This window comes from Mus musculus, chromosome 12, assembly GCF_000001635.26.
Source record: "Mus musculus strain C57BL/6J chromosome 12, GRCm38.p6 C57BL/6J".
Taxonomy (NCBI): Eukaryota; Metazoa; Chordata; class Mammalia; order Rodentia; family Muridae; genus Mus; species Mus musculus.
This window is the reverse complement of record NC_000078.6, coordinates 77,412,682-77,440,233: the sequence shown is the minus strand read 5'-3', so window position 1 is coordinate 77,440,233 and position 27,552 is coordinate 77,412,682. Positions and strand designations below refer to the sequence as shown.

General features: G+C 36.7%; 1 protein-coding gene and 1 non-coding gene across 10 annotated transcripts in view; both read right to left on the bottom strand.

The window, feature by feature from the left end:
• Fut8 (fucosyltransferase 8) overlaps positions 1–27,552 on the bottom strand; it is a 238,569-nt gene that overhangs the window by 35,765 nt on the left and 175,252 nt on the right. For all 9 annotated transcript variants that reach the window (NR_045554.1, XM_030246822.1, XM_011244145.3 and 6 more), the window contains one exon: positions 27,285–27,522. Coding sequence is in view for 8 of the 9 variants with exons in the window: in XM_030246822.1 (XP_030102682.1) it covers positions 27,285–27,522 (238 nt within the window). In the remaining variant the exon portion in view is untranslated. The remainder of the gene's footprint in view (positions 1–27,284; positions 27,523–27,552) is intronic.
• Gm25926 lies at positions 21,658–21,817 on the bottom strand. The gene has a single exon (XR_003950373.1). It is a non-coding gene; the product is annotated as a U1 spliceosomal RNA (small nuclear RNA).

The window sequence follows — 27,552 nt, the reverse complement described above, 5'->3', positions numbered from 1 at the left end:
GATTTTTTTAACTTTATAAACTTATATTTATAAAGACTATTTAAGTTTCTGGGATTTATATTTTCTTCAAGAGTATATGTCAATATTCAACAAATTAAATTAAATTCTTACTAAATTGAGCCTTGACAGAGAAGCCAAGAATAAAAAGAGATCAAGCCTGAACTCTAACAAACTATGAGATCTCTAATGTATGAGGAACCCTTTAAACATTTTTGACTTGAATGCAAATATGACCATTTACAAAAAAATAAACAACCCCCCAAAAGTAAAAAGTCTATTTTTGACATTATAACAACATAAATATTTATATCCTTGTTTAATAACAGAGATCCATTCTAATCTAAAATACAGAAGATAAGCTATTAACAAGTCAACACCTGAGCTACTTCTCTTTTATTTTCTACCCAGTTCAGCAGAATAGAAATTACTTCTTGAACAAAAAATGAGACTGTCATCTGCTATATGAATTCTATCTCTGGTCTACTTTGGCAACAACACAAAAGACTATTATCATTGCCATTATGAAGGCTTCATCCAACTGAGGGAAAAGTTCTAAGTTCAATCCCATGAAACGCAGTGCAGCTCTGGTGACATTGTAAAGATGGCATAGCACTCCCTGAGAGTGACTGAACTGCATACTTTTCCTAGTAACAGAAAACCTTGTAAGGCAAGTGGACTCCAGACCTCAGCATTATTCTGGACTGGAGACTAAAAGAGCAGCTGACAGAGAACACGTCGTGTGTGTGTGTGTGTGTGTGTGTGTGTGTGTGTGTGTGTGTGTGTGTGTGTATGTGTGGTGTGTGTGTGTGTGGGTGGTGTGTGTGTATGTGTGGTGTGTGGTGTGTGTGTGTGTGTGTGTGGTGTGTGTGTGTGTGTGTGTGTGTGTATATGTGTGTGTGTGTGTATGTGTGGTGTGTGGTGTGTGTGTGTGTGTGTGTGTGGTGTGTGTGTGTGTATATGTGTGTGTGTGTGTGTGTGTGTGTGTGTGTATGTGTGGTGTGTGGTGTGTGTGTGTGTGTGTGTGTGTATGTGTGGTGTGTGGTGTGTGTGTGTGTGTGTGTGTGTGTGTGTGTGTGTGTGTGTATGTGTGGTGTGTGTGTGTGTTTGTGTATGTGTGGTGTGTGTGTGTGTATGTGTGGTGTGTGTGTGTGTATGTGTGGTGTGTGTGTGTGTGGTGGTGGTGGTGGGTTACAGAATCAGATGGACAGGACTATGTCAAAAGACAAAGACCAAGTTCTGTCTGACCACGACACTAAATAGAAGGATCCCTGAGGTAATTCTGAATTTCTGAAATAAATTTATTAATCCCATAGACACCTAGAGAAAGATATAGATTCAGTGGATAAAGGCACATGCCACCAAGTCTGTCTGATGATTTGAGTTTATTTCCAGGACTCCCATCACAGAAAGGGGGAATGCCTTCCTCATGTTGTCTTCTGACCTCCCCACTCAAGTCATGGCCCATGCATAATGAGGGCGTGGTACATTACACTAGACAACAGTCTCTCAGGGCTTGCAAGTTCCTGTAAGTTCATAGAAATTTAGGGAACATTTTGGTTGGTGGCTTTTTAGTAAGTTAGTACTTTTCTCCTAATTTGATCTTTCCAGCCCCAAGGATCCCAGAGACCATTAAGCAGCATCTCTCAGTGGCAGCACAAGAAAAAAGGAACAGGTACCTGGGAAGACAGGAATGTACCAGAATCAAATTCCAACTTTCCTTTCCTCATACAAAGTCACAATTTATTGCTTTACTATCTGTCATATCTCTTGGCAGTGCGCAGCCTCGGGAAAGGACCCAAAGGTAACTGACTTATTCTTTGAAAAAACATTGGAAAAGGTGACTAGAGTAAGCAGGCATACCATCAGAATTTCACTGTTGTTTGAAAAGCTGAAGTTCCTTTTGCTTAGTGGGAATTTTATAGCTGCTTCCATGATTATCACACTTGAAGCATTAGCAGTGAGATGTATCATGATGGATTTAAGTCATTTATATTTTTTGTGCTGAATTATCTCCTGATTAAATTGAATCATGTTAAAATTCAGTCCTAAAGATAGGGTAAAGGCCAACTCTAACATCCTAAGATCCAAGCAATCATAACTAGAGTGGCTGGGGATAATTCCACTGGTAAATGCTTGTCTTGCAAACAAAAAGATATGAGTTTAATCTTGTAATCCTAGTGCTAGGAAAAGAGAAACAGGCAGATTACTGGGTTTGTTGGCCTGACAGCCTAATTTACTACATCGGTACCAATATAGTCACAGTCCCTTTTCTCCCACTTCCCGCAAAAGTGGATGGCACCTGAGGAATATCTGAGATTGGTTCTGTTCTGACTTCTGCATGTACCTGTGCGCGCATATGCATGCACACACAGACACAGAATTTTAATTAGAAATTCTAAGTACATTATAAGAGAGAGAAATAAAATATAAGTTGAGGAAGGAAATAACAACAAATTTAGGCAAGAATTCTGTGGCACAGACCAGAGGATAACTTAGCATCAAGCTGTGCTCTAGTGGCTTACACAGTGCTGATAAAACAGTCATGCATCTTGGCCTAGAAACAAAGATTAGAGCAGAGAATCCTCTAGAAGCGTAAGTCTCTCCAGTTATCACCATCATGGTAGACTCTTGTGTCGCCTTAGTCTGTAGAACATCTGCTTTCCCAGCTCAGCTGCCTCAGCTTCCACTGTGGGAACAGGCTGAGATGCTGGGCATGGCATCATGTACCTACGACAATGCTATTGCCACTGCTGTTACTGACATGATATAAATCATCTGACTTTCCCTGAATTAAATAACATCTCTAGAAAGAGAGCTAACATGTTACAATCAGTACAGTGCCACAGATGGACAAATTCTGTAAAGATGTTACTCTGGAAATTAGCACCATTTGTTTAGCAGGGAAGCACAGGGATATCATATCCACACAAGAATAAAAGGTGCTATTAAGCAAAATGTGTAAAACCTTAACTGACAAGAGATTAGAAAATGGAAAAAGATACATGTAGCAAATAAGGCAAGCAGGACATGTCTGGTACTTTGGAAGGCAGGTTTTGGTTTGTCATTGGTTTAAATTTTATAGGATAAGTGCAATTATATAACTTGATAATTATATTCCTCATGAAATTTTTAATTAGGCTGGAAAATGGGGCTCTGGCAGCACAACTTATTTTAAAACCTGGGCAAGAAGCTCCTTCCCTTCTATGACCACTACTTCTCACTCTTTAAAGCTCACTGCTCAACCTGGAGATGCTGAACTATCAACAGGCTACAAAGCCTTAGCTGACTCATCTCAGAGCTATGGAACCAACCGTATTTCTATCTTTATCTCAAGTATAAAGAGAACAGCAGGGATGAGAGCTCAAAGCTAGCTTTCTCCAAATGCTTTGTTCCTTCGCAGTAACAATTCCTTCTTTGTTGTCTCAGCAACTACCACTGCCTCAGGTACATAATAAGCACAACATAGATGCTTAATTGAACAAATGAATCTCTAATCATATATTAGTAATGTACTTAATAGAGACCCCACAGTCTGATGCAGGAAAGAATCCCTTGGCTGTAAGTGAGCCTACCATCGGCAGCACAATCTCAGCGTTACAGTAAATGTTGAGGGTTGTCAACAGTACTTACCAGCTTTACCAATTTTCAAGATGCAAACAGTCAATACTATTCAGGTCCTGCCTTTATACATTTACCAGTTTGTTAGATAACAGTTTACACCTTGAATACCTAGAAAAGCATAAGATAAGTACTTGGAAAAGTTACCTAGATATCTCTAAGTCTTCTTGCCACTCATTACTTCAGAAAATACGAATCCTGCCTTAGATCCATCGAGCATTTCATTAATACATGCTACCTACATAGCACAGACAGGAAGAGAAATACTATTATTGTTTTAGTCATTTTGTTGTCACTGTACACTTTCTAGGGAGCTGGGTACTTTTTTTTCTGAAAAAAAATCTTTGAGAGTGATAAATACTGTAGAAAATATAATTTAATTATCAAATGGTGTCAGATACTATAATTAATTTTTACATGAAGCACGGAGCCAGAAGAAATTACTCTATTCATGTATTATTGCTAGAAAATTATCTGCCTATCATTCAGAATTTTGTGGGTTTCACACTGGGTTTTAACTTGAAAACTATAATGAAATTCACTTAGAAGAATCTTACATTGAATATTTCTATGTAGCGTAACAGAAAACATAAAAATAAATGAAGCATTTCATTTAGAACTTATTTTCATATTCCTTTTATTACTATTTGTGATCATTATATCATTATAATAAAACTTACTATACTTTGTTCAGTTTCAGAAATTTTTCATATATTGTGATAACTTAATTTGTACTTCACAGGGTCCTCTGTTCTCTTCAACAGTGTCTGCCTACTGGGGTCTCACCAAGGCTCACCTACATGGTGGAAATGAAAAGTACAAATAAGGCTCACTGAAGTCTGAGAAATAAGCACACTGCCTTAAAACATCCTTCCTCCCATACAAGCACGTCAGCAGGACTGGGGCATAACAAAGAACTAGAGCTGAAAGAACTGCCCCTTTAAGAAGTCTCAAGGAAGGTCTAGGACAGCACGTCACTAAAGGAAACTAATGCATCTGAGTCCACAGCTAGACTGAACATTAAACAGAGCTTGACTTCCAGTCAAATAAACATAAAGCCTTATGCTAAAAGACCATTTTTTTTTCATGATACCTGGCTTTCAGCAAAATCCCATGCTCAAAGATATAAAAATAATACAGTTGAGGGACAAAGACACTATCAGAGTCTAATTCAGATACAGCAAAGAGTTTTGGAGTAATCAGTTTAGAAATTTTAAAATGACTATGATTAATATCTTAAGAAATGGAAAAGTGTACAAGTAAGAGCAAATGAGTAGGATAGGTGCGGATAAAACTCTGAAAAGATGAAGATGAAATGCTAGCAAACAAAAGCATTCTAATTGAAATGGCAGAAACTCTGAATGGCCTCGTCAGATCACACAGGATTAGACATGACCCAGCAAAAGGGTCAGTAAGCTTAAAGACATGACGATGTACTTATAGCACGGAATGAAAAGGATGCAATGGGATTTCAGGAGATAATCTTGGCATCATAACACATGCCTGTTACCCCAGCTCTTGGGACCATGAATATATATAACCTGCCCAAGGATTGTGGGATAATTACAAATAGTGAATAACATGTAATGAAAATTCAAAAGGAGAGAAAGGAAAAGAATATTTGGAATTGTAATCCTAAAAAATTTTCTAAAAATGATTGATATCAAACTATAAACCCATAAGGATGTGAAACTAACAAGCAGTATACATTTAAAACAGAAATAATCTAGTCAGGTCTGGTGATAAATGCCTTAATTTTTTCTTTTCTTTTATACATTGTCTCACTCACTATATAACTCAAATCTTCTACGTAGATCAGGTTGACTCAGAACTCACAGAGATCCTCCTGCTACTGTCTCTCCAGTGCTACCATTAAAGAAAGGCATGCATGTGCCACCATATCTTGGCAAGCCTAGCATTTTGAAGGAGCTCAAAGTCAAGGACAATGTGGGTTATACAGCTTGCCAGCCTGATCTACAAGTAACAACAAAACCTTAAACAAATCAAACCCATTATATCCAGGAATAGTAACACTAAACAACGTCCCCCATAAAATCACATCAAAATGAAAGCAAATCAAAAGAAAAGTTTGCTTTTTTTAAAAAAATCCAGGACATGGGAAAACTTTACTTATAGAAGAGCAAAGATAAAATGACATTGGCCTTTACTTCAGAAACTATTCAATCAAAAAAGACTTAATTTTGAAAGAATAAAACTACTCATTTAGAATTCTGTACAGAGATGGATATGGTGACATGTAGCTATAACCCTAGGAATTAGGAGGCTGAACCTGGAGGGATACAAATCTATCAGGGCTGAGGGAGATAGGGAAAGGAGGAGAGGTGGAGATAAAGAAGGGAAAGGAGAAGAGAGAGGAAGGGAAAGAGGGGAGGGGGGAAGAAAGGCAGAGAGATTGGGGAGCAAGAGGGAAGGTGAGGGGGAAAAGGAGGGAGAAAAAGATATCAATGAAAGTTTCCTTCACAAGTTAAAGGGATGTACAGAGCTGTACCTGTGAAAGAAACAATATAGTTGCCTAAACAAGAACTGCATGATAATAACACTACTGACAAATCAACATGGATGAAGAAAATTCCATAAGCGACAAGCTTCAATCCGTGCCAGATGAGAGTTACAGGAAATAAATGGCTGCTGAGAAGGGGAGAATCAGTCTCTTCCAGCTCAAAGCACACACTTGCGTGTGTGTGTGTGTGTGTGCATGTGTGTGTGTGTAATTACTAATGGACTAAAAATGTTGTATTTATATATACATATATGTAACATATATGTGTATGTAACAATAATAATAAAAGGAGAAGTCATGAATTTCAGGAGGGGGCAACACTAGAGGAGTTGGTGAGGAAGGGATGGAAATCATGAAAATACATGAAAGTTTCAAAAATTAATTAAAAAAAGAATTTCAAAAAATAATAAGAGGAGGGAAAAAAATCTAGATAAATCCAGATATGTACAGTAGAGTATTCCAGGCTGCCCCAAACTCTCTATGTAACTACAGATGACCTTGAATTTCTGATCCTCCTGTTTCTGTGTTCCTTCCTCTCTGGGATTACAAATATGTGCCACCATGGCAGGGTTTTACAATGTCAAGGATCAAATTCAGGGCTTTGTGAATGCTAGGTAAGCATGGTACTTGCTGAACTATACACCCCAATTCTTTCCAATTAATTTGTCAGAAAGTACAATGGATGATAACAATGTTACAAAAGCTGGGAGAAAAGAACTCAGAATACTTTGATTATAAAGTGGTAGCAATATCCATGAAAGAATATATATTTAAAAGTAGACATGGATTAGTTATAAACATATATTACAAACTCCAGAGCAATTGCTAGGAAGGGTTTTAATTGATATGCTAAGGCAAGAGAAAAAATGTAATCTTTATACAATAAGGTAGAAAAACAGGTGAATTTAACAGCGAACAAAAAAACAAGGCAACAAATAAAAACATAGTATAGACTCTCTTATTCAACTTTATAGATTTTGCTTGCCATAACTGTAGCCATCTTGACTTACAAATGCTATGGTTGCTCTTGAGGGATTCTGATCCATATTCTATGTACAACTTCTTATCACAATGGCTAAAGACAAAACTATATCAGAATGTGGACCCTGGTTAGACCCTAGAACCAGAAAGGTGCTTGACTCTGATATTAGCTTGAGATAAAACAGGTATGTTCTGGCTTGGATGAAGTCACACCCCTATTTTTCTGGCTAAAATCACGAAAATACATGGAATCATGCTACCATTCAGGGCGATGCTTCTGTCAGTTCCCAATAAGTGACCCTGCAATCTTGAATCTGTCTTCTTTCTATTGTCAGTCTCATGGTATCTGTGGCTAGTTCTCATATATTGAAACTGAGCTGTTTTAGAAGACCAAATATGCCAATAATGACTTTAAAGTGTCATTAGTTTAAAGTATACCAATATAAATGACAGAGACTATGCAAGTTTTTACTTTCTTTTGTCAGGGAGTGGGGAGCAAAACTCAAGTACATAATTTCTGCAAAAAAAAAAAAAACCCCTCATTTAAAATATAAAGACATATTGGTTAAAAGTAAAGGGATGGACTACCCTAAAATCATGCTAATTTTGATATAAAGAAAACTAAATTTCTAGGTCTATGAATTTCAGACAAAATTGACTTTAAAACAAGGAAAATAATATACAATAAGATGAAGAGAAATAATAAAACAAGAATGTTGACTTCCAAGAAGACATACTTTCTTTAAAACCTATATCCCATAATATCTGAGCTATAAACTAAAAACATATAACTTCATTATTATACTTGTAGACGTCGATGCCTCTATCACTGAAAGAACCATCAGGCAGAGGGGCATGAGTAAAGATAAGTAGAACTGAGTTAACATTTCCAGGACACTTTACCCAGAACCTCAGAATACACAGTCTTTTCATCAAAAAGACCATGTTTTGACTGGCAGAATACATCTTAACAAAATTAAAAGAATAATAAGCATTATACTAAGTATGACTTCAGACTACAATACAATTAAACTAAAAATCAACAGAAAGATAGTGAGAATCTCTCATGCTATTTATAACGTAGGATGAATGAAGTCTCAAGATATTAAGAAGGTATTTTAGCCCAAACATCAAAATGTGGAACACAGCAAAAGCCACACTGAAAGGGAAATTCCCAGCAATGAACACATGTCAAAAGAGAAGACAGCTACAAGCCATCATCTAAACTTCTACCCACTGAACAAAGCCAATCAAGGGTTAAAGTTTGTACCTGGAATGTTCTTGTGTATTAAATCTTTGGGCCCCAGTTAGTGGTGCAATTGAGGTAGAGGCTAGCTGGAGGGAAGATGTCCTTGCAGGCATGCTTTGAAGGGTATATTGGGGCCCTAAGTGCTTCCCCTCTCTTTGTTTCTTTCTAGCTACCATTAGATAAGCAGCTTCACCAACTTCATGATCCCCACCACATAGACAATACAGGCCCATAGACAATACAGATGAATTTCTATGGTCTGAAATCTCTGAATGATCAAAATAAGTCTTTGTTAATTGTTTTTCTCAGGTATTTTGTCATAGCAATGGAAAGTCAACACAGAAATAAAGAAGGCATCAGTGGAGCCGAATATAAGGCTTTAAATAAGGCTTTCAATAGAAAACAACTACAATGTGTAATATCTAAAATTTAAACATTTGACAAAAAGTGTCCTATGCTGAGGATTAATGATCCAAAGTCCCTCTAACTGCTGTTGGGAGTATAAGATGGTCCACATTCATGAAATGAATGTGCTGATCTCCCTCTCTATCCTAAAATTCATAAGCTGATGTCTTAAACCCAGTGTGATGGAATCAGGATGTGAGACTTGGGGAGATAAAGATGTTTAGATAAGGCTGTGAATTCATGGTTTTGATCTGTTATGGTTTTGATCTGAAATTGCACAAATTCATGTGTTTGAATACCCAGTGGCCAGTTGGCAATATTGTTTTTTAGCAGATTTATAGTGGGGAGTGGGGTGGGGAGAAACTAGAAGCAGAAAGATGGTAAGAAGCATTGAGTTTGACAAGGAAAGAAGTGTGAGTATTTTTGTCATGGACCTGGCAGATGTGGCACAAAGGGCTGGAACTGTTAAGGAAATTAACTCCATTAAAGAGAAACCATGGGCTTTGTTATAGGGCAATAGAAACAGTATCACTCACCATCAACCTTAGTGGTCCCCTAACCAAATTTCTGTTTTCTGTTCCATGACAATATACTTTGGGATTCTGTAATTTTTAGATCCAGATCAGGGTATAGGGTGCTTCTACATGAAGAAATAGCTCCTACCAGGAAACACAGCAATTATGTTGAACTGTGAGACAGGATTTATCTCTGGCCACTTTGGGCTTCTCATATTGGGAAAAGTGAGTGTGGGGCTGGGAGAAAAGATCTGCCCTGAACATGGGTAGAACCTTCCAAGGCTGGCAGGCCAGATCAGTGTGCACAACCTGCTGCCACCAAATTCTAGTTTTCTGGGCCTTTCAATGAATTTCTAGGGAGCTTCCAGGCCTTCAACCTTGGCATGGGGCTGCTGAAACAGTCAGCTTTCTAAATTAAGCAGTTACCATGTTCTCTGCCTTTTTAAAGTACAAACTACCATCATTAGATTATCCAGTCGCTACCATGGGAAGTCAATCCAATAAATCCTATTTTTAAACACACACACACACACACACACACACACACACACACACACTAACTCACTATTGGTTCTTTCTTCTAGAGAACCATCACTAATACAAGTTCATAATGGTTTACTGGTTTTATAGAAGAAAAAACATCAGAACTCCCATTCTCTATAACAGAGCAAGGTACTGTGAAAGCAAGGATGCAACCTCAAGCTGGGGAAAGGACCATCACCAAGAAATGGAACTGTTGGCACCATAAGCTTCACCTACATCTTCCAGTTTCCAGAAGTATCTCGTGGTTAAACCACATAGTTCATAGTATTTTGTTATACGTTATATTGACAAAGAAAGCCACTTTGGAAGAGAGTCTAGTAGCTTCTTACAAAGCTGAATACAGTCTTAGCATGTGATCTCGTAATCCTATTTCTGAGTACCTACCCAATGAGGTAAAAATGATGCCTATATAAGATCTGCACACAAATATTTATACTTGCTTTATCTAAAACTATAAAAAAATTGGAAGCAACTAAAATGTTCTTTAATAGATAATTGGATAAACAAGTAGAATACAATATAATACAACTCAGTAATAAAAAGAAATAAGCTGTTAAGTCACAAAAAGATGTTCAGGTACTCTAACAAAAAGGTGAGTAGGCATAAAAGAACATGTAATGCTTATTCCAACTAGATGACATTGTAGGAAAGGGAAAATTATGGAGGCTAAAAACCAAACAAACTGGTGGTTGCTCTAGTTTCCTCAGTGGCTGTGGCTTAGGGGAGGAGTCTACTTTACCTTATCATTGAGAGGAGTCAGGACAGGAGCTCAAGGCAGGAACCACAGGGCAATGCTGCTTCTACCTCTATCTCTAGTGCTCACAGGCTCATGCTTAGCTAGGTTTTATTTATATAGCCCAACCACCTGCACAGGGATAGTGACACCCACAGTGGGCTGAACCATCTTATATCAATCATCAAGGCAATACCTCATACACATGGCAACAGACAAATCTGCTTTAGAAAATTACTCAGTTGAGATTCTGTCCTCAAGTGACTCTAAATTGGGTCCACTTGACAGCTAAAGCTAACTAAGACAGTGGCTGACAAGACTTGAGGAGAGGAAGAGAAGGATGAATAGGGAGAAGGCCTGGCAATTTTAGGGCAGTAAACAGACTCTGCAAAATTATTTATAGTGAGAATATATAATTACGCAGTTGACAACAGCAGAATTATAGAACAGAAACCATGAATCCTAACATAAATGGATTTCAGTTCTCTGTATTTATTTATTTATTTATTTATTTATTTAGGCAGAATTTCCCTGTGTAGAACCACGAAGGCCTTAAACTCAGAGATCCACCTGCCTCTGTATCCTGAGTTCTGGGATTAGAGGCATGTACCACCGTGCCCAACCAGTTATCTCATCTTAACAAATGTATTACAGCAATGCAAATACTTGCAGTAGGGTAGAGTTGGCTGTGCAAGATGCCCAAGATATTTACTATTTACTTTCTGTTCAGTTTTAATAGGTACTTACTCTAAGAAATAATGTCTACTAATTTAAAACACACCAAAACGACTAAGAGGAATACTTATTTATATATCTAGTATTTTTATTTTTCTTTAATATTTTATGTACTTTCTTGGTTTTTAGCAATCAACATTCATTGCTTTTAATTTTACATTTTTACTTAAAAATAGTATGGTCAAATAAAATAAATAAATTTTATATGACTAGACCTACAGCATAACACAGAAGAAATTAAATCCAGGAAATTTTGGCCTCTCACAGTTGTTTTAAATAATATTCATCCTAGGCTTGAGATGAACTGAGCCAGATTTTAAATGAAATGTGTGATTTTTACACTAGCACCTCACAGGCAAAGGAAACTGGGCTAGAAGAGTCAACAATGATCCTCAGAATAAACGAAATTCCTTACTTTATGGATTTTAGAGGGGAGGGTTGTTGGGCCTGCAAGAAGAGGAGAGGAGTGTGAGTTGACAGGGAAGTTGTCTCTGAGTTTAGCAGATTGGTAAAGTTATTTGAACCTGAGTTGCTTATCACCTACCAGGACAGCCTCTTAGATCAAACAACTTTGTTCAGTCAACACTATCACTAATCTTCCTTTTCCTCTTCTCTAATAATGAAAAACAATACACTTCCCCTTAGGGGTGTTTTTGGAAAGGATCTTTAAAGACTTCCTAGTAGCTACTAAATATTATCAAAGATGGGATTTTTTCCCCCTTTGATTAAGATGAGGCTAGGGAGAGAAAGGACTCTACCTAACTAATAAAAGCCACACTTATCTCAAATTAGAAACACAAAGGTTACCTGAGATTTCTCAACCTGGGAAGAAATTTATTCTGTTTGAATGAATTTAATTTCTCCTTTGAAGTAGATGCTTTTAATTTTGTAAGTAAGCATTTTCTAGTCAGTATTGAAATAAAGGCTGTATAATGTTATGTAAGTGAAATATAGCTTTGTCAGAGTCCTCTTGTGACAAAGACCTTAAATTGTCCTACTGCATCATTACTTTCTCTTTGCTAACTAATGAATTTTTAGGATTAAAAACAAAGATTTGATAACCAACCCCCTCTACTTATATTTGATAATGTTTTCATTCAGCAAAAATCTAGTATTATTCAGACTGTCCTCAACAAAGCAAAAATAAAATCAACTATTAAAAGTATTTTTTTACTAATAATGGAGTTAGTAATATTTCAAATATTGGTAGGCCCAACCAACTCCATTATAATGCATTTGTTTTTGTTGTTATCCAATACTATACTCATATTGAGCACATTATTTTTAAAAGATAGATCAAGAACCAGTATTACAGGCTACAGTTTAAATTTTACAAGTGAGCTTTGTGCTAGAGGATGGTATGAATGCATTTGAAAATGTACCCCATCCCAAAACAAAACAGAACAAAACAGGCACCAAGTGTTACATTCCCAAAAAAAACCTTGGACAAAGCTCACTCAGTACCTATGGCTCTTCGCAGCATTTCTCACTCCACCTCCACCCTAAATTTCTCCAGCCCAAGGCATGGGCTTCCCTTTCTTCCCCACAGCTTCTCTTTCCCCTATAAACCTGCCACAAGCTCTCTTGGTCCTCAGATTCTCTCCTGGTCACTTGTTCCCTTCTTTCCTCTATTCCCCTCTCTCTCTCCCCACTCCCCACCTCTCCTCTCATGGCCTGGTTTAGTGTGGGGACCCTTCTAGATGCCTCTGGCCACATTCTACCTCCTACCTACAATAAAACTCTTCCCCTCAGTCACACCTAGGAATGGTCATGTCCTCATTTTTCAATCACCAAGGGCAAACAGCAGGCAGCAGCTTGAGATGCTAAATAAAGCATTTGCCAAAAAGGGGCAAGCTTACTGTTGTAGCTGTTGAGCACCTCTCATCAAAACCTAAAAGGCTCTATTTCTCAGGTGCTTTTGTCCACATAGTAGGCTGGGGCCTCTGCTCACCAGTGTGGTATCCTGGGGCTAAGCAATGATAACATATAAATGAACCACCCAAGACAAAGAAAAGTAACTTTTTGAATATTTGTCCAGTTTAAATTATATAGAATTATATTATTTTAAATTAATACAGGAGAGATCTGACTATACTGTTTGTAGTGTTCTATGTAATGACTACAGAGAAGAAGGAAATTCTCCCCGTTGGTGCTGACAGAGAAAACTGTCCAAATCTCTTAATTAAATGAGGATGTTCTGTGGCAGACGGTGAAAATATGTTGTCTCACAATTCTACTGACAGGAGACTAAAAAATGACAAGTTAAGAAAAACTGCCCAAGCTGTTCCCTTCTATTTCTTTCTGTAGAAGCTCAACTACAGAAAGGAGCAATGATAGGTGTAAAAGCAATGGTCTGGAAAAAGACTTGAACAGCCTTTTTTCTGTGTCTTTTACTCATGAACCTTAATAATAACTGATTAAGTTGAACTAATTAAATATATAACTTGGTAACAGCACACTATATTCTAGTAAAAAAGAAAAGAACCATCAACTTTAAAATGATAATTTATTCTCAACAGCGGACAATTTTTATCAAAATACAGCTCTATGAAACTACTTCTTTGTCTAGTATGTTTGAGAAATAACATGACTAGACAGGCGTCGCAGGCTGGATTTCAGTCACAAAGGCCACATTCAAATATTCCTAGACTGATTCTTTTCATGCATTTCTTTAATCATCTCAGCATGTCCTCAAGACCCAGGGAAAATGCATTTCAATAACACAGAACAGTAACCCAGTCTTTAAAACATGCTAAGGTAAATGCATTAATTTATATATAATTTACATTGATCTGTGGCTACTACTGTTTCTATATCCTTACATATATAATTTGGCTTCTAAAACAGAGGAATAAGTACTAATAAGTAGTTATGGGCATATTAAAATCTCTATAGTTAAACATACTCATTTTTGTGAAACATAATTGAAAACACTATCAAATATACATTTGAATATATGATCAATTTTAAACAAAATATTTGCTCCAACATAAAACATAGAAACAAAATTTGCAATTTATCACTAATGCATATTCTATTCAGACTATGAGAAAATGTTCAAAGAATAGATTTCACTTAATGAGAAACATTTAAAATATATATCCCCAGGAGAACAGGGAAGAGTGATCTGCTCACATATACATTAATTAGTTCAATAATTACATATTAATATTAATTATATTCAGAAAATGAAACAGCTTACAGCTATTACCAGGCTTTTAAAAATGTTATAAACATAGACATAACATTTATAACTCATACAATAGATGTCACTCTGAACAAACTACAAGACTAGGTAATCGTTATCCCTGTCTACTTTTATTTTTGATGTTTGGAATATTTTCTAGTTAATGTAGGATAATTTATCCTTTAATCACCTTGAGAATAAAATAATACTTCAAAATACAAATACTTGATTAACTATTAACTACCATATTATAAACTGCATAAAAGAAAGATATATAGTAATGTAACTGATTTCTGTATTTCTGGGGACTGAACTAGAGTCTTGCATAAGTCAAATAGGGATACACTCTGCCACAGACCTATACACCTCCAGTTTCTTCTAATGTAAGGTAATACTGACCTATGTGCTAATTTTGGGAAGTAGAAGCCTTTTGAGTTGACATTCATTACACCTAAGGCAATGCTTATAAACAGGGCGTGAGAAATACAAGGGCCAATCCTGAGTCATTTCCTCCATTCAGTGGGAAAATAAACAAACCCTAAGAAGCAGTGCTGCATGGATTTGACCTCTTTTGCCAATCTCTCCCAGAAGCAGGCCTGCACTGTTAGCCACAACTACTGCACATACTGAACAACCACTAACAAGAACACAAAATCATAATAGTGTATATGTCAGTAAAAATGAATACAAAATTCAGTTTCTCTAACAACACATCACATGAGTACACCTTAAAAATACTTGCATTGAGATTGGCACAAATGCTATAAGAGTAACCAACAGTTTGATTGGATTTAAGGCCCTTTCCACGAGATGGAAACCAAATATGGCACTGCTAAAGTGGCCTTGCATCTGAGACTAAATATGTTATGAAACAAGGAGACTACCTACTACTACTATTCTACTAAAGAACAGCAATAAAATGACTCCTAATGAAAATGCTGACTGGGTGTGGTGGCACACGCCTTTAATCCCAGCACTCAGGAGGCAGAGGCAGGTGGATTTCTGAGTTCGAGGCCAGCCTGGTCTACAGAGTGAGTTCCAGGACAGCCAGAGAAACCCTGTCTCGAAAAACCAAAGAAAGAAAGAAAGAAAGAAAGAAAGAAAGAAAGAAAGAAAGAAAGAAAGAAAGAAAGAAAGAAAGAGGGAGGGAGGGAGGGAGGGAGGGAGGGAGGGAGGGAGGGAGGGAGGGAGGGAGGGAATGTTTTACCCACAGATCAGTACATTCCTCAACTAGTATCAGAGAAGCTTCTTCTTGAAGTAGGTGAAAATTAACACAAACTCACAACTGAACAATGTGCAGAGAGTGAGAGACTGTAGAGCACCTAACCCTACATGGGATGTCTTTATCAAACTCCTCCCCTCAAGGCTCAGGGATCTATATAGAATAGAAGAGAGAAAGATTATAAAAAGCCAGAGGTGGTGGATAACTCTAAGGAAATGACACTTTCCCAAAAAGAGGACTGAAGCAGGAGTTCACAGAGCCTATGACAGCACATATAAGACCCACATAGGTTCAAATGAGATAAAACTCCAGCACTGAGAAGAGAACGTGGGACATAAAGTCCTACCTCTAAGAAGCTATTTGAAACTGACCCATGCTGGGAAAGGGAAAGTCAGTTTTCTTCAATAGAGTATCATGGGTATATCAAACATATGTCAACACTAAATGGATTCCATAGGGTTGTTTTTGAGAACCTTAGAATTTACTGCATTGAAAACACTTTAGTCAAATAGCACTTTAGAAGGAAAGAAGTAGCTAAGGTTAACATTTTTAAATATGTAAGTAAAATATAATACTTGCCATATAAAGAAATTACAAATTTCTCATAAAATTAATGACAAGAAATAATCTAATATTTCAATATTTCTATACTATATTATTTGTATTTTTGTCTATACTTGAATATATAAAATATATATGCATAAAACCAATAAGATAGTTCTTTTACCATTAATATTATGCTATTATGTTTTTATTGGCTATTTTATTTATTTACATTTCAAATGTTATCCCCCATCTCTGTTTCCCCTCTGCAAATCCCCTATCCCATTCCCCTCCTGCTGCTTCTATGAGGGTGCTCCCCACCCACCTGCTCACTCCCACCTCCCCAACCTGGCATTCCCCAACACTGGAACATCAAGCCTCCACAGGACCAAGGGTCTCCCCTCCCATTGATGCCAGACATGGCCATCCTCTGCTACACATGCAGCTGGAGCCATGGGTCCCTCCATGTGTACACTTTTGTTGGTGGTTTAATGTGCATGATTTAATTTTGTTTTATTTGTTAGTTTTTAATCTTACTGATTTTTTAAAAAAATATTTGTTTTGATTTTTTTCTTTTTTTATTTTTTTTTCTTTTTCTTTTAAAATAGAGGACTAGAACATGGAGTTGGGTGAGTAAAAGGTAGGAAGGATCAGAGAGAAGTTGGGAGATAGGAAAGAATATGATCAAAACGTATTGCATGAAAAAATTTTAGAGAAAAAATTACTTAAATCCAAGTATCCCCCATCAGGGCTTTTGGTTTACTTGCAAAGTACAATAAACTTAGCTAGCAGATCTGAGTTTTCACTCACACTGACTAAAGGCTACACTGAGAAGCAGAGGGTTTACATCTCTCTTCTATGTAATTCAGCAAATTAGAAGCTGAAGAAAAAATAATTCCCAGTTCTGATATTTTGGAATACTCTTCTAAGCAAGATGTGACAGGCACCTGGCCATTTTATCATTATCTGTCAGGCACTCCAATGTGCAGGATTCCACCCATAAGATTTCTGGCCATTTAAACAACTCTGCCAAAAATAGCTTTAAAATGCCAATTCTTTCTGACTTTTATGTCTAGAATGGGTATACTCTCCCCCATCCTTTGGACTTTTGCTTTTGACTTTATAAAACATTGACAACACTGGCCTCATGAGATAGACTTTTTAAATGTTTGAGCTTATTTCCTGTTTAGACTGGGAGTTTTCCATGAATAGGAATTTCAATCATTAATAATGTTTTCTGCAAAAGGAAAAGTAGCAAATATTTGATGCCTATAGACTGTGTATGTCCTTTCTGCTGCTGTTTAAAACAAGGGGAGGGGGAGACATGGTGAGATGGCTCAGCAGTTAAGAGCACAGACTACTCTTCTGAAGGTCCTGAGTTCAAATCCTCAAATCCCAGCAACCACATGGTGGCTCACAAGCATCTGTAATGAGATCTGACACCCTCTTCTGGTGTGTCTGAAGACAGCTACAGTGTACTTAAATATAAATCTTTTTTTTTTTTTTTTTAAATGGAGCAGTCTGGAGACTTAGGAAAAACATCACTTGCTGATTTTTGGTTCATTAAATATCAGGTTTCAAAGGAAACCACAAAAAACCTACAGAATAAACTAATCTGGGCCCATAAGGGCTCCAAGAGTCAGACCTGATAACCAGGGAATATACCTGGGACTGACCTAGTTACCTAGTTACAATTGTGTAGCTTGGTCCTCATATAAGACTCCCAATAGCAGAAGCAAAGGCTGTCTCTGACTGTGTTGCCTGCCTCTGGGGCCCTTCCTCCTACTGGACTGCTCTATCTAGCCTCAACAGGAAAAGATGAGCCTAACCCCACTGTAACTTGATATGTCGAGGCTGGCAGACATTCATAGACCCCCCCCCCCCCCACACACACACACCTTTTTCTGAAGAGAAAGGAAGGAAGAGTAAATGGGAGGGGGGGACTGGGAGGAGAGCAGAGAGAAGAAATTGGTCAGGATGTAAATAAATAAATAAATAAATAAATAAATTGTTTTTAAAAATACAAAATGAAAAATAAAGGATCAGGTTTCAAAGGTGTACTGGGCTTCTTATCTTAATAGCTGCAGCAACTTCTGGCAAGTCACGTATATGAAATGCGAGAAGTTCAGATTATTATGGGCATTAAATGGGATGGACTATGCCGAGTTCTTGGCAATCTAGCTAGCAAGGCTCATGAGAGCTAATTACTGATATACAGATCTCTACAGCACACAAGCGGAGGAGCATCTAAGCACACACCAATGTTTACAAAATTGAAGATATTTACATTATTTTGGGATGGCGTTTGTTAGACTGCCCAAGCAGGCCTTGACTTCATATTTCTCCTGCCTCAGCCTCTCAAAAAAAACAAAACAAAACAAAACAAAACAAAACAACTAGAAAGAAAAGCCAGGATGCTTAAGAGATTAGGTAAAGATAAGGGAAAATCAAATGAACAATGACCTTAGATGCAGCATCTGTCTGCCTTCTCATATAACCAACCACCTCGGAGCCTTGCCCTTGGATGTTCCAGGCACCCAAAGAAGCCTGTCATCAATCTGTTCATCTGATGACTTCCTTCCTGCAGGAAGCCCAATCTGATTTTAAGGGTGATCCTCCCTTATACAGTGAACTGGAAAGTAAGTATACTGGAAGGTTCAGTTTTCTGATGAAGGCATGACCTGAGATCTTTATAGAAAGGGTTTAAACTATAAATTAAATTTATGTCCCTTCTTCTCTCCATCCCCCAGGGCCTATCTGTGCTGCCGAGGCTGCCCTAGAACACATGATTCTAAATCCTTCTGCACAGCTCATCCTAGTGTCACATTTGTGTTGTAGAATTGTTCGGTTTTCTTTAAAATGCTGGTGATGGGCCCAGTGGATTGTGTATATGAGGCACTGAGCTATTGGTCTGAACCTAAATTCAATTTCTCTGGTGAAAGTTATCTATTTCTTTTTAAGCAAGCTTTGGCAATTTTCTTTTGTGCCACACACAATGGATTTCACCTGTTATCACTAAGTAAGTAATCTGTAATCCTACAAATGCTCAATTGATGTTGAGTACATTAAACTTACTTGAAAATGAAAAAATAAATTGAAGACTCTCAAAGAGACTTACATAACTGAAGATAAGTTAAGAAAAATACTCAATGGAGTACTACTCAGCTATTAAAAACAATGATCATGAAATTCGCAGGCAAATGGATGGAACTAGAAAATGTCATCCTGAGTGAGGTAACCCAAGTCACAAAAAAACACACATTGTATGTACTTACTGATAAATGGATATTAGGAAAAAAGCTCAGAATACTCATGATACAACTCACAGAACATATGAAGCTCAGGAAGAAGGAAGATCAAATTATGGATGCTTCATTCCTTCTTAGAAGGGGGAACAAAATAATCAGGGGAGCTGTAGGGAGAGGGAGGGACTGCTTATCCTTTGAGTAGAGGAAGGCTACTGATTTGTTTGAATTAATTTTATATCCAGCCACTTTGCTAAAGCTGTTAAGCAGCTGTAGGAGTTCTCTGGTAGAATTTTTGGGGTCACTTAAGTATACTATCATGCCATCTGCAAATAGTGGTATCTTGACTTCTTCCTTTCCAATTTGTATCCATTTGACCTCCTTTTGTTGTCTAATTGCTCTAGCTAGAACTTTAAGTACTATATTGAATAGACAGTGAGAGAGTGGGCAGCCTTGTCTAGTCCCTGATTTTAGTGGGATTGCTTCAAGTTTTAGTTTGATGCTGGCTACTGGTTTGCTGTATATTGCTTTTAATATGTTTAGGTATGGGCCTTGAATTCCTGATCTTTCCAAGACTTCTATCATGAAGGGTGTTGTATTTTGTCAAATGCTTTTTCAGCATCTAATGAGATAATCATGCGTTTTTTTTTCTTTGCATTTGTTTATATAGTGCATTACATTGATGGATTTCTGTATATTAAATCATCCCTGCATCCCTGAATGAACTCTACTTGATCATGGTAAATGATCATTTTGATGTGCTCTTGGATTCAGTTTGTGAGAATTGTATTAAGTATTTTTGCACCAATATTTATAAGGGAAATTGGTCTGAAGTTCTCTTTTTTAAGTCTTTGTGTGGTTTAGCTATTAGCATAACTGTGGCTTCATAGAATGAATTAGGTAGTGTTTCTTCTGTTTCTATTTTGTGGAATAGTTTGAAGAGTATTGGTGTTAGGTCTTCTTTGAAGGTCTGATAGAATTCTGCACTAAAACACCATCTGATCCTGGGCTTTTTTTTTTTTTTTTTTTTTTTTTTTTTGGTTAGGAGACTTGTAATGATGGTTTTTATTTCTTTAGGGGTTATGGAACTGTTTAGATAACCACCTGATCCTGATTTAACTTTGGTACCTGGTATATGTCTAGAAAATCATCCATTCCATCTAGATTTTCCAGTTTTGTTGAGTACAGGCTTTTGTAGTAGGATATGATAATTTTTAAAATTTCTTTAGTTTCTGTTGTTCTGTCTCCCTTTTCACTTCTGATTTTATTAATTAGGATACTGTCTCTATGCCCTCTGGTTTAGTCTGGCTAAGGGTTTATCTATCTTGTTGATTTTCTCAAAGAACCAGTTTACCTTCTAATATATCACTCTAAACACATACATACACCTTTAGTTTCCTTCCAACTGGAGAATCCTAAATCATACAGAGAGCCACAGGGTCTCTTACCTTGCCAGAGGAGTGTGAAAGCAACCATAGGTAGTATTAACAAATAGTCAATGTGCTATAATAAAACTTTATTTTAAAAGACAAATATGGGGGCTTTGATTGATTTGAGGACTGAAGTCAACCTAATTTTCAGAGCATAAGATTTTATATGTAACAAAGTGCCATAAAGATCTGTGACTTTACCATATGGCACTCTACTAAAGGGAAAATATAGACAATAAAATATATTTTATATGATATGAACAAGTTTAATAAGCACTAGCCTAGGTAAACTAATATATTAATTACATATACATAGGAGTCATACATGAAAATAACTATTAATTACTGTTTATAATAGCAAAAGCTTGTGATAGTGTAAATGTCCCCCACAGAGGCAATATACAAGCTAATATTAGTACAGTTCAGTCAGACAGAAGAATGAACTAAATTCCACTGTTAATTCATTCACAACAGGTTCTTCTAAGGTTCATGGTAGGCTATAAAACAGTAATATTTCTCTGAAAGAATAGTATGTTACTTGAAAAATGTACATATCAGGTTCTGAATCCAATCTAGGTCTTACATGCTAGACATTTCTGATTACTAGATGGATCACTCTATATCATAGTGGAGAGTGATCCTTGTGCGGCATGAGGGAACCTCAAGGGTCAAACCTTGTTTTGTTTGAAGCAAGGAGAATGATTATCATCACTTTCACTCTTTTCTCCTGCATGGGAACACAGTCCCCTACCTATCAGAAATGATGCAGTCGAGCTGCCCACACATGGAGAATCACAGGGATTGGCACATCCAGCATGCAGTCAGTGAATGAGCCTCACCCTGGGAAAGACACGATGGTAATCATTGTATCTCCCTTGCCAGGTAAGTATATAATTTCCTTTTTTTAAAAATATCCTTGAAACTGTTCTGAATTTTGGTAATATTGTTTGCTAATCGTTTTTCAAAAGATAACTTGCTGAAATACCTTATATTCAACTATAAAATTATTATTATTTTGTTCCTAAAAAACTAAAATGGTAATCACAGCATATGAGTGATTTAAAATGTATGAATTACTGCCAAAAAAGTTTTCATGGTAAATCTTTATAACAACCTTGTGAAATACAATGAACACGGAGGCTACAGATACTGCCTATCTTAGTTACTGTTTTATTGCTGTGGAAAGACCAGGGCCAAGAAAACTCATAAAATAAAACATCTAATTGGGGGCTTGCTTTCAGTTTTAGAGTATTAGGACATGTTCACCATGGCAGGAAGCATGGTGACAGGTAGGTAGAGACTAGGCCTGCAGTGGGCCTTGTGTTGTACACTGAACATTTACAGACTCCTGTCTTATACAGTAGTCATGGCAAGTTTCTGAAGAGCAGGGATTAGGTTTGGTTGTCTTTACATATCCTATGGTGCCAACAAACATTTTATTTTTCTTTTAAACTTGATAACCCCTGGACTTTCCTTGTTTATGATAGTAATAAACTTTTATTAAAACCACAAACACAAATATGCTAATTATGGACACCTATATAGTATGTTTTTGGTGAATTACTTAAAAATGAAGTTGTGCATCAAAATCTTGAATAGTAACTGTGACAATACTGTTATTTTTTGAGGAAAATCAAATTTGACTTATATTATTGCTATTTGCAATTTCTTTTTAAAATTTATTTATTTCATATATATATATATATATATGAGTACACTGTAGCTGTCTTCAGACAGAGCTATGTGCAATTTCTGTAGAAACTACAAACAATGTTAAGCTTAAAGATACTTAAACTTTAATTGAATTACAAGGCACATCTTTTTAGGAAGAGGTGGAAGACTCAACACTAATTCTTTCTAATATCCAATGTAGTTACACAGCTACATCTGAATATTTAAAACATAACTTGTTTTATAAAATGTAATTTATATAAAATATTTAAGGAACATATCTATTAACATACAAGGCTTGGTAGGTCTTTACAAAAACACTCATATTTCTGAAAATGTTACTGAGACAGTTCACAGGAAGTCAGAACAACTAGACTCTATTAGCACCCTTGGGTAAGTCCAAAATAGACTTGAAGAGATTTTTAAGAAACTTTATTAATGAAATTGTTTTCGGGCCATAGAGACTTTGATGCTAATTATGTAGTCCATCTTAAATCACTCCCTCATATTACTAAGATTCGTTCTTTTCTTTTTTAAAATAGTTTACTTATTCATTTTACATCCCAGTCACAGCCCCCTCTCCCATCTCTCCTCCCAGTCCCCTCCTCACAAATCCCTCCTCCTATTACCTTCTTGCCTGTCTCCTTAGAGAAGAGGAGTCCACCTCCTGGGTAACACCTTCCCGGGGTCATCAAGTTGCAGCAGGAATAAATGCCTATCCCACTGAGGTCTGTCTGGACAGTCCAGCTCAGAAAAGTGGATCCAATGGCAGGTAACAAAGTCAGAGACAGTTCATCCTATGATTGTTAGGGGACCCACATGAAGACTAAGCTGCCTATCTGCTACAAATGTGTGGTGGAGCTATGTCTAGCTCCTGCATGCTCTTCATTCTTAACAACAGACTTCATCATCAACAACACCACCACCACAACAAAGGCAATAGTATATATGTGTCTAAAACAGCTCGATGAGAACTGTTTTGGAGTCTGAAAAAAGATGGGGGAGGTGTTTTTGTTATTTTATTGCATTTACTATTCCTGCAGAGGAGCCAGCTTTCACTCCCAGCAGCAACATACTGGTTCACAAACATCCCAGTTCCAGTTCCAGGGTATCCAATGACCAATTCTGACTTCCATAGGCACCAGGAATGCACACGGTACACATGCATAAAAAAGTCTTATACATAAGACCTAAAAATAAACAACTCTAAAGTGCTCGGGTCAAGTCCTTGACAATAACTCAGGAATCTGTTGTCCTTGTGCCTTATTTTGAGCCTTCAAGAGAAAATAAACAACTGAAAATCACAGGTGTCCCTACCTGGCTGCCTCCTACTCACTCATATTTTAGGTCTATTTAAAATAATTTCTTCCAAAAGGAGCTATTTATAATTTTGTGTTGTAGTTTGAACTTTCTCACACCACAAGAGTACACAGTATATTTCACTTCTTCATTCATCCTCCTATCTTTACCCCTAGTCTGCCCATGACAAGGGATAGACTATGTCTGTCTTCTTCACACAAAACTACTATAGCACGGGTGTCAGATCCAAATGAGTACTTTTATTTTAAGGATGCTCCTATATAAACCACAGGAGTGGCAAATAAAAACTCTCTGACCAAAACCCTTTTGAAATGAAGCATAGAGAAAATTAAAACATACCATTTACATTAACAAATAAAGAAAATGGCCATCTACCTACACATGTACTTAAACTGCAAAGTCATCAAATTCTTTCTTGTTATTTATTATTTTCACTTCCAAACTGGTTCTAATTCAATTTATTAAATTAATATTTTAGTTCATTTCATTAAGGCAACATGAAAGACCTAGAGACAAAATAGTTTAAATAATAATCTCAGTAATAAGGAAATTTTTAAAGGAAAAAAATCCCAGATAATGTTTAACTTATTGGAATTCATATCACTACATCATTTATTCAAGGGTATTTATGCTAACTACAAAAAGACTTTAGAAGGTAGTTATCTTTTATAGCCTATATAGAATGCTATATTTAAAAAACAAATCAGTAATTGTTGAAAGGTATTTTAAAACATAAAATAAGCAAGATTCTTATTGTAACTTCATGAGGAGATCTATGTGGAAGAATCTGAAGGTCTACGACATGTAGTTATTTTAAGTTTAGGAGCTATCTCATAGTAAGGAAAATAAATTGACATTATTCTCTGCCACTTTAAACATACAACTATTAATAGACATAATGTGTACAGGCGATGCAAGGGGTTCAGTGATTTTTAATTAGATGCATATTCTTTATTATCTAGCTCCCTTCACCTAACAAATTATTCATTATAGAAGACTCTGTGTGTGTGTGTGTGTGTGTGTGTGTGTGTGTGTGTGTGTGTGTGTGTGTGTAAAATGTATGTGAATGGGTGCAAGTACTTGTGTGCATGAAGGCCAAAAGAAAATATTGGGTGTCCTATAAAACAGGGTCTTTCACTAATCATGGGACTAGGCTAGTGGCCAGAGCCCCAGTGATCCTCGAATCTCCACTCCATAGCACTAGGGTTGCAGATGCACAGTCATGCCTAGCTTTTTTCACGGGTTCTAGAACTTGAACTCAAGTCCTCATGCTCAGACAGCAAGTGCTCTTACACACTAAACCATCTTCTCAGTGCAGGATATGGACTTACAACTATACAATTAATGCAGGAGCAACATAAGTCAACATTTAAGGTAGGATGTAACTTGTTCAGATGTATGCACTAATTCCTGCACTAGTGATGCACATAAACAGGTATCATTAAATTCTAGCCACAGGCATTTCATGTAAAATGTCTCTGAATAGTAACAAATTCATGGAAGTGGTGACAAAGGAATCCAGGATTCTTTGTATAAATCACAACAGATATTTTTATAATCAAAGGATTAATATCAAGGAGCTTATTAGAATTTATGCTGGCTCCTTTATTTTAAAATGTTCTACTTTTCTAAAATATATATATATGTATATACATATCTTATATACTATTAATCATTTATATAAACAAAGATTGATGAGATCAATACATTTCATAAGAACAAAAAAATTCTGATCTCAAACATACCTTTTAAAATTTTTTATTTTATTGTTTTTAAGAGGGTCTCTCTATGCAGCCCTGGTTGCCTGGAACTTGCTATGTAGACTACACTGGCCTCCAACTCAAAAATCTACCTGTTTCCACCTCATGAGTGCTGGAACCATGTTCAGCAATACCTATCTTTTATGACAAATATTTGTCTATAAAATTACAAGGTACCCATGCATTTTTAAAGGTAACAATAGTAGCTTGCATTTAAGTCAGTTCTTTTTTTTTTCCATTTTTTATTAGGTATTTAGCTCATTTACATTTCCAATGCTATACCAAAAGTCCCCCATATCCACCCACCCCCACTCCCCTGCCCACCCACTCCCCCTTTTTGGCCCTGGTGTTCCCCTGTACTGGGGCATATAAAGTTTGCAAGTCCAATGGGCCTCTCTTTCCAGTGATGGCCGACTAGGCCATCTTTTGATATATATGCAGCTAGAGTCAAGAGCTCCGGAGTACTGGTTAGTTCATAATGTTGTTCCACCTATAGGGTTGCAGATCCCTTTAGCTCCTTGGCTACTTTCTCTAGCTCCTCCATTAAGTCAGTTCTTATATGAGGTAATACAATAAATGCATCTCAATATATGACTTCATTTAGTGTTACAAACAATTCAATGGGGCAAATTATCACTCTCATTTTGCTGGTGAAGAAACTTCCATCTTGGGTTCTGAAACTTACCCAAGATTACAAGATAGCAATATGATACAAGATCTAATATGGTAGATCTGTTTAAAGTCTTGAGCATAAAACAGAAGCGCTGAATTACCACTATGACTTTTGTTTATAGTCTAGTCTTTTTAATACCACTTCGGTAATGAGAAGGGAAAGTTTCTGTTATCTTTTTTTCTTTTTTATAAATCACTTGGGAAAGCCTGGACCAGACTGCAGTTTACCCTATCACCAAATGTTTCTTGATTAAAACTAAAATATATAAGCAAACAAGGTTTCATTGTCCTCAACTGTAAAATGGAGACAAAGCTGCCAGCAGAGACTATCTCAATGGTTCTTATACTCTGGTCTTAAGATAGAGAAATTTCTCAGAAATGAAATTCTTAGGCCCACTCCTGACAGCCTACATCAGAATCCTACATTCTAACAAGTCAATCCTTCATTTCAAACAGCATGCTACTGTTTGAAACTCTTATGTTTGAGACAGTTGGTCAACTTTCTGCAATAATTATGAAGATTAAATGAATTCAGTAATATCTTAAAAGTGAAAATTACATCACCTTCATTAAAATATTAAATTGTACTCCTTGGTAAAAAGAAAACTGAATTTGTTAAATCAAGATAAAAATATACATTGAATAAAATATTAAATTATTTTATTTACTTATTTTAGATAGAGATTTTGGCCACATAGCCTAGACTGGCCTTGAATCCATAATCCTCCCATCTCAGACTCCCAAGCACTGGAATTATAGGTATGTGCCACTGCAGCTAGGTATACAATACCTAGCTTTATATTTTATTAAAAATAAAATACTATTCTACATTTGAATCAAAAAGAAAAAAAGTGATGATAGCCTATACAACTATACCTATAAATCTGCTAGTCTGACCTTACTAGAGATCTGTTATGTTGCACAAGCTGCTTACCTGACCAGTGTCCAGTGGAGAGGCCAGATCTGTCTGTACATGTCTCACTTACAGGTCTAAACACAGTCTCCCATCCACCAGTAGCATAGCGCCAATTCTGAGATTCCAAGATGAGTGTTCGCTGGGTGCCATAAGCAATCATGAAACAGTAGACCACGTGATGGAGTTGACAACCATAGCCACAGCCTTTATTGATGTTACACACCAGCTTCCTGGCTTTGCTGCAGTCCTTAGGATTCTGCCAGTGAAACAAAGAAGATAAAGATAG